Here is a 13,099-nt window from a genome sequence, read left to right on the forward strand (position 1 = left end):
AGTTGGATTTTGGCTTCAGTTTGTTGGTGTATCTAAATCTGCTAGTCAGGGCTTTTTTTTTAGCTGGAACGCGGCGGAACGCAGTTCCGGCACCTCCAGCATTGAATGTTTGTAATGGTAAGGGGTTCAGGGTCTATTGATGCTAGCTTCTGGGGGGGGGGGGATCTATTGTTGCTAGAGGGGCTATATTTTTATGGGACGGGGGCTGTCTATTGTTGCTAAGGAGGTCTATTGTTGCTGGTGGGGGAATCTACTGTTGCTGGGGGTGGGTTTTATGTTGCTGGGAGAGATCTAGTGATGCTGGCTGCAGGGAAATCTGTTGTTGCTGCTGGGGGTCTATTGTTGCTGGGGGGAGGGGATATTTTGTTGCGGGTAATCCGTTGTTGCTGGGGGGGGTTGGGTCTATCGTTGCTGGCTGCTGGAGAGTCTATTGGTGCTTGCTGCAGGGAAATCTTTTATTGCTGGGGGAGGGAGAATTTTGTTGCGGGTGGTCCACTTTTGATGGGGGGATCTATTGTTGCTGGCTGCATACAAATTATTCTCTAAAAGGGGCAGTACTGGGAGGTGGGTAGAGGGTGGAACTAAGGAATGATGCAATAGGTAGGTAGGGCGTGGAGACCAGGGGTGACTTGGAAAGTGGGAGTTCCTGCACCTATTGTCTGAGAAAAAAAGCCCTGCTGCTAGTACATCTAACATTCCCCTCTGCCCAGACTGGCAACTGTCAAAAGGTACCCCCTGTGCTCCTTCATCCAGAGAGGGGGTACTCTAATACAGGAGGTGTGTTACTGGCCAGATCACCAGGTGAAAACAGAGGGAAAAACTAAAAAAGTAATGAAGCCACCACATCTAGTGGTTGCTAAGCTGCAACATACACTATATTGTCCAAATTATTGTGACGCCTGCTTTTACACGCACATGAACTTTAATGGCATCCCAGTCTTAGTCCGTAGGGTTCAATATTGAGTTGGCCCACCCTTTGCAGCTATAACAGCTTCAACCCTTCTGAGAAGGCTGTTGGAAGAGAAGGCCTGGCTCGTAGTCTCCGCTCAAATTCATCCCGAAGGTGTTCTATCGGGTTGAGGTCAGGACTCTGTGCAGGCCAGTCAAGTTCCTCCACCCCAAACTCCTCAAAATGTCTTTATGGACCTTGCTTTCTGCACTGGTGTGCAGTCATGTTGGTACAGGAAGTGGCCATCCCCAAACTGTTCCCACAAAGTTGGGAGCATGAAATTGTAAAAAATGTCTTGGTATGCTGACGCCCTAAGAGTTCCGTTCACTGGAACTAAGGGGCCAAGCCCAACCCCTGAAAAATCACCCCACACCATAATCCCCCCTCCACCAAATGATTTGGATCAGTGCACAAAGCAAGGTCCATAAAGACATGGATGAGCGCGTTTGGAGTGGAGGAACTTGACAGTCCTGACCTCAACCCGATAAAATACCTTTAGGATGAATTAGAGCGGAGACTGTGAGCCAGGCCTTCTAGTCCAATATCAGTGCCTGACCTCACAAATGCGCTTCTGGAAGAATGGTCAAACATTCCCATAGACACACTCCTAAACCTTGTGGACAGCCTTCCCAGAAGAGTTGAAGCTGTTATAGCTTTGAACCCTACGGACTAAGACTGGGATGTCATTAAAGTTCATGTGCATGTAAAGGCAGGCGTCCCAATACTTTTTGACAATATAGTGTATATCATCATTATTATAGTGTTCGATTTTTTTGTGTTTTTTGTAATCTGATAGAGTCATGTTTCGCAAGGTCTTTCCTTGACTTGTACCCTGCAGAAACAAATATAGATGTTAGTTTTTCTATAGGCGGATAAGGATGAGCTCCGGCGTGTTCGCATGCTGCACGTGCCGATCCCGCCAGGAAGTCGGCACGGCGCAGCGCTAATCACAGGCAGTGAGACATTTCCCGATGTGTGGCTGCAGAGCTCGGGAAATGTCTCACTGCCTGTGATTAGCGCTGCGCCGTGCCGACTTCCTGGCGGGATCGGCACGTGCAGCATGCGAACACGCCGGAGCTCATCCTTATAGGCGGACGTGCCGTTATTACTGTGGAACATTTCTGTTGGTTTAGAAAATAGGAAATGAAAATGAAATAGTGGCTGGAACAATATATTATTGACTGGCATTCTAAGAACCACTTTCCATTTCTTCCTATTCCCGGTGGAACAGATATTGAATGTAGGTTGCACAGAGGAGCTCATAAGGATCTTGAATATTGAACTTTCTGAGCAACTTTGGTTACCCTCCACTTAGCATCAATTATGATAAATTTACAGCCCATCCAATCACAAATCACAAACTGTCTAAAGGGTAATAGTCCTAAAGAAGTGCCTAAAGGGTTTAGGACTACCATTTTTGAATAGAGCAATGGGCATTGTGTGTATGTATTGTGACAGTGCGAGGCCCTGCCATGGTGTGAGATCAAGAAAGGGTTATGGAAAGGACACCAGATTCTCAAAGTCATGGTTTTAGTGTCTCCAATGTGTGTTGTAAGTGAAGAAAGCTGTGTTCTGAGTTTTTTCTCTGGGTTTTGTAATCCCAAACTGGGGCCTGCAGCTTGAAAGTTCCAAACTGTCACATGTTCGCCCTGGGCTCTAGATGACCTTGTCCCGACACTGTCACATGTTTGCCCTGGGCTCTAGATGACCTTGTTCAGACACTGGCACATGTTCTCCCTGGGCTCTAGATGACCTGTTCAGACACTGGCACATGTTCTCCCTGGGCTCTAGATGACCTTGTCCCGACACTGGCACATGGTCGCCCTGGGCTGTAGATGACCTTGTCCCGACACTGGCACATGTTCTCCCTGGGCTTTAGATGACCTTGTTCTGACACTGGCACATGTTCGCCCTGGGCTCTAGATGACCTTGTTCCAACACTGGCACATGTTCACCCTGGGCTCTAGATGACCTTGATCCGACACTGGCATATGTTCGCCCTGGGCTGTAGATAACCTTGTTCCGACACTGGCACATGTTCGCCCTGGGCTCTAGATGACCTTGTTCCGACACTGGCACATGGTCGCCCTGGGCTCCAGATGACCTTGTCCCGACACTGGCACATGTTGGCCCTGGGCTCTAGATGACCTTGTCCCGACACTGTCACATGGTCGCCCTGGGCTCTAGATGACCTTGTTCCGACACTGTCACATGTTCGCCCTGGGCTCTAGATGACCTTGTTCCGACACTGGCACATGTTCGCCCTGGGCTTTAGACGACCTTGTTCCGACACTGGCACATATTCCCCTGGGCTCTAGATGACCTTGTCCCGACACTGGCACATGTTGGCTCTGGGCTCTAGATGACCTTGTCCCGACACTGGCACATGTTCGCCCTGGGCTCTAGATGACCTTGTTCCAACACTGGCACATGTTCGCCCTGGGCTTTAGATTACCTTGTTCCGACACTGGCACATATTCGCCCTGGGCTCTAGATGACCTTGTCCCGATACTGGGAGCAGGACTGACAAGAGCGAGATATTGGCTGGAGATAGCACAATAATCAGGCAAACAGGAATTGAAAAGGCATGGCTTTAATAGGAAGTTCATGGGAGGAGCAAAGGGTTCTAAGTTCCCCAGAAACAAGGTTCAAGGCAAGATTGTTGAAGAAATTGTCTAGGGAGCCATCCAGCATATCAGGTGGATCAACAATAATGCCGCGTACACATGGTCGGACTTTTCGTCTACAAAAGTCCGACGGACAAAATCCGGCGGACAATCCAATCGTGTGTGGGCTTCCCCGGACTTTCGGCGGACTTTTCCAGCCACAAATCTGACGGACTTTAGATTTGGAACATGTTTCAAATCTTTACGTCGTAACTCCGCCGGACCCAGAAATCCGCTCGTCTGTATGCCAGTCCGACGGACTAAAAAACCCACGCTAGGGCAGCTATTGGCTACTGGCTATCAACTTCCTTATTTTAGTCCGGTGTACGTCATCACGTACGAATCCATCCTACTTTTGTGTGATCGTATGTAGGCAAGTCCGTTCGTTAGAAAGTCTGCCGCAAGTCCGACAAAAGTCTGCCAAAAGTCCATCGAAAGTCTGTCGGACGGGCTGTCGGATTTGGTAGCCGAAAAGTCCGACCGTGTGTACGCGGCATAAGAGCTACTGCCAGACACAGCAGAGGTTACAGGGCCAGGTCCTGACACAATGGTCACCTTGCTCAGATCTCACTCTGGGGGGTTCTAACCCTTCCCTTCTCTATGCAGAACTAGAAAACAAATTTGGCTGCAGTCCTACTTTTGATAAAAAGTAAAAAATAGATTGAATGACAATCAAATTAGATTTACAACGGTCTTCACAGTTTTTTTCTTCTTTCATTGAATATTTGATTGAATCAAGAGAACACAGAAACACATGTCACCATTTAAAAAAAACAAAGAATCTTAGATCTGGTAGAACATTTGGATTGGATTAAATGCCAAAAAAAAAAAAAAAATCAAAAGGCGTGATGAATGCTACTGCCTTGAACAGAAGAGGGGTGGAAGAAAATTTACATAAATGTGAATGTGCAAATTTAATTCTGTCAACAAGAATAATAATTGTAAAGTAAATGAATTCTCGAAATCATTAACTGTTTTGCACATTAAGGGCAAATTGAAAATCGCGTTCTTACTTTCAGCTACGCCAGGAGGTCATGCGAGGAAGCTGTTTAAAGGGAACTTTTCTCTAATGCATCTCTCCATCCGCCCACGGATGTAAACTAATTAAGGTTGGATTTATGATCAGAAAGGCTCTACTTTGATTTATGAGAGAGGCAGTTTTCGAGAAAGCCAGGCTTGTTGGCAGGATGTGTCCAAACATACATATTAAAGCATTGCGTGTTAACAATTTCACTGCCTCCCGGACACTCGATCTAACGCACATCTAAATTAGGAATTAGGAATACTATAGAAATATAAAATGTTTGTAGTTATTTGAGTTGTTTAATCAAAATGTAAATTGGATAGGAAGACATATTTTTTTTTTGTATGTATTCAAATGCATTCAAATAAAGATTTTATAAAAAACAAACAAAATAAAAACAAAAAAAAAACCTTTAAATAAAATGTTTATATGTGCCTAAAATCTAAAGTTTGGCTGTCTAATATGGATTAATTTACACAGTTTTTTTTTTTTTTTTTAAGGCTGGGGTTCACACTTGTGCGATCACAGACATCACATGTGATTTGCACCGCATTGCCGTGCAGATCACATGCAATGTCTGTCCGATGCAAATTCAAGCTATAGAAACTGTATGGCTGAAATTGCATTGCGTTCACACCAAAATGGTGCAGGACCCTTTATTTGGTTTGCATTGGAATCGGATCGCGTGGGTGTTCACACTTATTCAATCCGATTCCTGCCCCATTTGTAAAGCAGTGTGTGATTCAGGTGTGAACCGGGACTAAATGTGTGTTTTTTTTTTAATTCTTTATTTAAATACATTTTAATACATACAAAAAAAATCATCAAGATGTCAAGATGCTAGGAAAATAGCATAATGTAAAAGTGAATTGTCAGTCACTGCTCTCTGCTCTGCCTCCCCTGATAAAAACTAATAGGGGCTCTAACTATCCCATACCAGTGGCCATAGGCGTGCGCACAGGGTGTGCCGGGTGTGCCCAGGCACACCCTAATCCCCCCATGCGCATTAGTGTTATCGTTCTGTGTAGCAACAGGATCATGGGAAAGATCTCCCTCTTACCGGCTCTGCCATAAGAGAAGTGTTTATCCTTTTCTCTTTCACTGTGCCAGCAGGGAGATCAATGTGCTGGGGTCATATATATGTAGATACATACATATGCATGTGTGTTTGAGCTTAAGGGTGCACACCCTAATACATTAGACTGCGCACACCTATGCCAGTGGCGGCCCGTCCAGAAGGGGCACATGGGCGCCATACCCCCCCCCATTCTACATGCGGGGCGCCGGGACGCATGGATTTCAATGGGTTTTTTTTTTAAGCACATGATTAGAGTCTTAAGGCTTTAATTGGCTTCTGCTCCCCGAGTCCACCCACTTGTGTGACAATAGCGAATCAATATTCACTATTGTCTTCCTGAGTCTTCTCCCGCCCAACCAGGCAGCAGTTCCTGAGAACAGATTGGCCAGGGAGTCTTAGGACTCCCAGCTAATCAGACCCACTTACTGTTCGTGGCCCCAAAGTGCGGAGCTGCAGCCATATCCATGTCTGCCTGATCTGCCTCCTTCCTAAGGTAAGGAGGCCTCTGATCATCACCGCATTCCTGTCCGTCTCCCACCTGGGGGGGGGGGGGGTCTGTATTGCTGCATTCCTGTCTGTCTCCTGCGCGAGTGGGGGGGGGGGTGGACACGCCACATTCCAGTCCATCTCTCCCGCGGGGGAGGGGGGCATTGGTTTGCCACCCCCCCAAAAAAAAATATTGAGTACCAGCCGCCACTGTCCTATACGCTACCCAAAAAAAAAAAAAAAAAACATTTTGGCAAGAGATACAATTTATCCATTGAAGGCAACATCTGAAACAATCACACTGGCAAAGCTGATAGAGTTTGTTGACTTAGTTGTGTGACCTTATCTAACCTAGAATGTGCATTTTCGTTGTTGGCGTAAACTAGGTTTTTGTTAGCAGAGCCATTATGTAATCCATCTCCTTAGCCTGAAATTACATTCACATTTACTAGAAACAGTGCCATATCTACATGAACAATAATGGAAGGAGTCATTAATTAATAATTACATTTTAATTTAATTAAATGTTATTTATCTTCAAGTTTGGGTTCATTAAGAGTATGGAGTTTTTTTTGTTGCTTTGGTTTGGATAGAGGGGGGAAGAAACCTGTCTTAGGTTTTTGTTGCTTTCAGTTCTCCTATAAGGGAGCTTTCCCTTATCCAATAGGAATAGTCGGGAAACCTATCAAATGAAGAAAAAAAATAGTAGGTGTAAGAAAGAAATAGAACTACTAACAAAATTTGTATTGCAGTCCATCCATTCCTTTTTCTGGTGACCACCACTACCACCATCTCTGAATAGGATGGATTTTTGTAACCTTAGGTCTGGGGATTATGTTTTGGAATCATCCTTTAAAGATGAACAGAAAACTGTTCCACCACTCATGGTGAGACTTCACTCACACTTTAAAAGTGTGTCAAGATGCATTACTGTAGAGGGATATGTAATTAGCGGACCTCCAGCTGTTGCGGAATTACAAGTCCCATGAGGCATAGCAAGACTGTGACAGCCACAAGCATGTCACCCAGAGGCAGAGGCATGATGGGACTTGTAGTTTTGCAACAGCTGGAGGTCCCCTAATTGCATATCCCTGCTGTAGATGGACCTCACACAAGGAGAACTGGACAAATGGGTGGTGCCGGTCCAGACTCAATCTCTTCCGCCATCTTCATGAGATCCAGTCTAATTGCACATCCAGTTTTAGTTTTGAGATCCATGGCTGCAATAGCAAGGGAGAAGTGAGGAGACTATTTCAGTGGGAGACATCCTATGAGGGAATGTCCACAGCGTTCCTTAGTGGCCTTTTTGTATGCTGAGCATTAATGTTAACCAAAAGGAAAATAGTGATCCTTCATGGCAGGAGACAACAGTTTCATGGTTTGATTCTCCAACGACCTCCGATTTATCCATTTCTTGTATGGCCATCATGACAAATACTGAGAGCAAATCCACTCATTGTAGTCACAAACAGAAATATCCAAAACTTTGAAATAAATTAGCTGGGGTGAGTGTCATGGTCAGGCTCAGAGACCAGTAGCTATAGCCGTAGAGAGGTTCCCACCGACCAGCTAGATAAGTACAGAAGCAGGTCACCCTGGCAGATGACGCTGCTTTTCCTGAAGGTGAGGAGTCAAAGCACTAACCGGTGTTCACCAGAGCTCCTGATGTCGATGGGTTTTACTGCGTGTTAGTACCAGGTCACGGTCCTCAGGAACGACCCACCAGGAGGTGAGCAAGCCGGGGTCCAGTAGCATTTATAGCAGGTAGGGATCAAGCAGAAGCGTAGTCAGTAACAAACGTTGGTAACAAGTGGTTGCAGGTTGGGATCAAGCAGAAGCATATTTGAAGAACAAACCAAAGATCGGTAACAAGATTCAAGTGACAGCAGGAGCAACAAGAGTGAGATATTGGCTGGAGAGAGCACAATAAGCTGACAAACAGGAAGTGCAGAGGCATGGCTAAAATAGGAGGTTCATGGGAGGAGCAAAGCGTTCAAGGTTCAAGGCAAGATTGTTTAAGGAATTGTCCAGGCAGCTGTCCAGCATTCCAGATAGATCAGCAAGCAGAGATACCGCCAGACGCAGCAGGGGTTGCAGGTTCAGAATAACAGTAGCAGTAGGAGTGACAAGAGCGAGATATTGGCTGGAGAGAGCAAAATAACCTGACAAACAGGAGGTGCAGAGGCATGGCTGAAATAGGAAGTTCATGGGAGGAGCAAAGGGTTCAAAGTTCAAGAGAAACAAGTTCAAGGCAAGATTGTTCAAGGAATTGTCCAGGCTGCTGTCCAGCATCCCAGGTAGCTCAGCAAGCAGAGATACAGCCAGGCTCAGCAGAGATTGCAGGTTCAGACCAGGGTCCTGATAGCGAGGCTTTAACTGTCAAGAGAAATGTGACACATTTATTGCTAAAAATAGGAGATCCCATAAAAATTCAGCCAAGACATCAGAACTTTAGCAGATCATGGCTTAAGTATTTAATTTTTAAACATGCTGTCAATTATTTTGAGAAAAAATTCAGTGTTTGCTTCCATTTCGGTCTGATAATTATGGTTTTGTATGTGTTCTATCTTCCAGACCTTTAGAAACCAAACATGGCCAAGCCGTATGAATTTAACTGGCAGAAAGCTGTCCCTGCTTTCATGCAAGAAGGAGCCGTGTTTGACAGATATGAAGAGGTAAGTCGCTGAATGATCCATTTGTTGTCAGAGAGACATCTGTTACCCGGACAATAATGCAATTTTGGGGAAATGGAAAAAAACAGGTGCAGAGTTTATCCTGTACAACATCAATTTAATTTTATTGAAGTAGCAGGTGCACTGTGAGTTTGGAGAAAAAGTGCGAGCTGTAAATGGGACAATCTGCAATTAGCCAGTGTTAGTTCTAGAATAAGACTGATTTGTGTTTTACAGCAGCGGCCTCCAAACATTCCAAACAAAGGGCCAGTTTACCGCCAGACTTTGGTCGGTGGGAGTTGAAAATGTCTTGGGGTCAGCAGGAGAAACCCCATTTTTGGGGATTATCATCCTATTGGGGATAGGAAAAGTGTCCCATTGCTGGTGTCAGTTGGAAGAATAGTGCCCCATTCTTGGTGTCAGTGGGAGAAACCGTGCCCCATCCTTGGTGTCCGTGAGAGGAATAGTGTCCCAGATTTGGTATTAGGGGGTGGAGTAGTGTCCCATCATTGACGTCAATGGGAAGAATAGTTCCCCATCCTTGGTGTCAGTTAGAGGAATAGTGGTCCATCATTGGTGTCAGTGGGAAAGCTAAGCTAACCCCAAAGCTGGGGTTCCTAGCACCAAGTGGCCCCGAGATACGGGGCCCCAAAGTCGGTTCGGAAAATGTCAAGAACTTTTCTGCAGCAGAAAATGACATTTTCCGAACCAAATTTGGAGCCCCGTATCTCGGGGCCACTTGGTGCTAGGAACCCCAGCTTTGGATATGTTGTTACATAGTTACATAGTTACATAGTTAGTAAGGTTGAATAAAGACACCAGTCCATCCAGTTCAACCTAAGTGAGTGTGGGTGTGTATCTACAATCATCCCTATTTATTTAAGGTACCCATATAGCACTGCCAATTCACGCAGCACTCCACACATACATCGTACACCCACATTGGTCCCTACCCTCAAGGAGCCCACAATCCAAAGTCCCCAACTTGCATTCATATACTAGGGCCAATTTTTTAACAGAAGCCAATTAACCTACCAGCATGTCTTTGGAGTTGTAGTACTCATTCCACTGGGTTTTCACACCAAATGTGGGGTTCCTAGCACCAAGTGGCCCCGAGATACGGGGCCCCATAATCAGTTCGGAAAATGTCATTCTCTGCTGCAGAAAAGTGCTTGACATTTTCCGAATCGACTTTGGGGCCCTGTATCTCGGGGCCACTTGATGCTAGGGTTCAAGTACATAAAAGAGGAATTTGGGACTTTAAATTAAACTAATGACATTGTAGAGGTAGGTTGATAGAAAAACATAATTAATAACATGCAAAGATGTAAAAATACATATCAATGATACAAAACAAGTAAAAAGTATTGATCATGTGGGTAAACACGTGCAGCTGCATGTGTACTAAACATCAAGAATACATGAGTATATATCAACTTGGCAACACGTGGTAATGTAGAAAAATTGGTAAATAGATTCTGTAAATTCATATATATACAAACAATATATATAGAAAAATTGGTAAAAAAATTGGTAAATAGATTATATACAATCAATATATATACAAACAATATATATATATATACAAACAATATATATAGAAAAATTGGTAAAAAAAATTGGTAAATAGATTATATACAAACAATATATATACAAACAATATATGTAAAAAAATTGGTAAATAGATTATATACAAACAATATATATACAAACAATATATATAGAAAAATTGGTAAAAAAATTGGTAAATAGATTATATACAAACAATATATATGAATTTACAGAATTTATTTACCAATTTTTCTACATTACCACGTGTTGCCAAGTTGATATATACTCATGTATTCTTGATGTTTAGTACACATGCAGATAAATTGTTTATACACATGATCAATACTCGTGTCATTGATATGTATTTTTACATCTTTCCATGTTATTAAATATGTTTTTCTATTAACCTACCTCCACAATGTCATTGGTTTCATTTAAAAGTCCCAAATTGCTCCTGGAGGTTAATGGAAGGCACACTTTGGCATTCTTTCCTTGTGTGCCAGGGAACCTTGTCCTGACACTCACTGTAGTGGAAATTAGGGATGCACCGATACGATCGATAGTATTTTTTTTTTTTTTTACAAGTACAAGTACCGATACTTTTTTTTTTTTTTTTTGGTACTTGCCGATACCAATTATCGATACCTACCGCAACTGTTTTGTTTAACTTCAGCTGTCAGCAATGGTACAAAACATTGACAATTTATTTACAAATAAAATAAATACGTTTTTTTTTTAATTTTGCACTTTTTTTAGTTTGAAACATGTAAATAAATGTTAAAGCTGTAAAAATATTAACAAACAAAGCAAACAAAAAATAAAAGTTTTAATTATTAATAGTTTTTAAAATAGAAGTGAACAAACAAACAAAAAAAAAATCAGCAGGAAAATAATAATTAAATGGAGAAGGAGGATAAGGAGCTAAAGGAGTTGTAAAGGCAGAAGGTTTTTTTTTTTTCATCTTAATGCCTTCTGTGTGTAGCAGCCCCCCTCAACCCCCCTAATACTTACCTGAGTCCCATCTCTCTCCAGCGATGTCTGTGAGTCCCTCTGCCGTCCGGGACTCTCCCCCCTAATTGGCTGAGACACAGCAGCGGGGCCATTGGCTCCCGTGGCTGTCAATTAAAGTCAGTTAGCCAATCGGGAGAGAGAGGGGGCAGGGTCAAACGGCAGCTCTGTGTCTGAATGGACACATGGAGCTGCAGCTCGGCTCAGGTGCCCCCATAGCAAGCTGCTTGGTGTGGGGTCCCTGCACAGGAGGGAGGGGCCAGGAGCACCGAAAAGGGACCCGAGAAGAGGAGGATCCAGACTGCCCTGTGTAAATCCACTGCAACAGAGCAGGTCAGTATAACATGTTTGAAAAGTCTCTTTTTAAAAAAAAATATAAACAACAATCACTTTAATTAAGGCTGATTATAGTAAATTAAGGGTTAATAAGGGGTTAAACAGAGGAACATTTAAAGCAGAGCCCCACCCAAAAGGGGAAGCTCCGCTTGTTTGGCTCCTCCCCCGCCACATTTGGCACCTTTCTGGAGGGAGGGGGAAGCGGGTACCTGGTTTTGACAGGTACCCGCTCAGCCCCTCTTCCTTCCCCTTCACAAAGCGAATGGCGTTTCACGCATTCGCACTAGGGATCTGGCTGTGAAGTCGCAAGATGGCAGCGGCAGCACCTGACAGGCGATTGAAGAATCAGCTGGGGTAAAGACACCACTGGATTCGTGGAAAGGTAAGTGTCCTAATAATTAAAATCAGCAGCTACAGTATTTGTAGCTGCTGACTTTTTTTTTTTTCTGAAGGAGCCTAGAGCTCCGCTTTAATAAAAAACAAAAAAAAAAATATGTTTTTCTTACTTAACATGTTGCTTTAAACTGACTTCATCTGCAGATCGAAGTTCATCCCTTTGATCTGTAGATGTCTAAACAGAAAGATACAAAAATAAGCCATGTTTCTTTTTGTCTTTCTGTTTCAGCGGCTGAGCAATGTTGTTGAAAAACATTGCCCGGCTGCCTTTTTTTTTTCTTTTGACAGCTCCTATTGCCGGTGTTCTGACATATAGTGTCCTCCTATCAGATAGTGTCCGCCCCGTACTGCGCAGGCGCAGCGCCTGCGCAGTACGGAGCAGCAGGAGATGCCGAAAATGTCCGAAGTTGATCAGCTGACCATCAGCTGTACACGGCGCTCGGGCACCTGTTAGCGATGGCTGTGTAAGAGGGCCCCTCGCGGGCTCGCTTCGCTCGCCACGCTTCGGGCACGGCCTCGCTGCGCTCGGCAACTATTTATTCTAACTCTATGTCCACTTGGATAGTAGGGAATGATCCTGGACATAGGGTAAGAATAAATGCGCAGGCGCCGTGTACAGCTGACGATCAGCTGTTGAACTTCGGAGACTTTCGGCGTCTCGTTTGTCCTCCGTACTGCGCCTGCGCAGTACAGGGCGGACACTTCTGGATAGGGGACTGTATTCGACAAGACACCGGGACTTCATTTACACTGAATGACAGCTGAATGAGTCAAAGTAAAATACATTTAGGTTTTTGGTTGCAACATGACAAAATATGGAAAATTTCAAGGGGTGCGAATACTTTTTCAAGGCACTGTAATTTCTGTTTTTTTTTTTTTTTTTACATTTCAGCTGTCAGTGGGGGAATCCCGCTGACATCTGAAAGAACTGAG

The 13,099-nt window shown here is 44.1% G+C and overlaps 1 protein-coding gene across 6 annotated transcripts in view; it reads left to right on the forward strand.

The window, feature by feature from the left end:
* The window catches only part of PLCB4 (phospholipase C beta 4), a 535,803-nt gene that overhangs the window by 319,844 nt on the left and 202,860 nt on the right, over positions 1-13,099 (forward strand). For all 6 annotated transcript variants that reach the window (XM_073628632.1, XM_073628629.1, XM_073628631.1 and 3 more), the window contains one exon: positions 8,778-8,878. In XM_073628632.1, the coding sequence (XP_073484733.1) occupies positions 8,795-8,878 (84 nt within the window). In that variant the 5' untranslated portion in view covers positions 8,778-8,794. The remainder of the gene's footprint in view (positions 1-8,777; positions 8,879-13,099) is intronic.

Source organism: Aquarana catesbeiana, linkage group LG04, assembly GCF_042186555.1.
Source record: "Aquarana catesbeiana isolate 2022-GZ linkage group LG04, ASM4218655v1, whole genome shotgun sequence".
Classification (NCBI taxonomy): domain Eukaryota; kingdom Metazoa; phylum Chordata; class Amphibia; order Anura; family Ranidae; genus Aquarana; species Aquarana catesbeiana.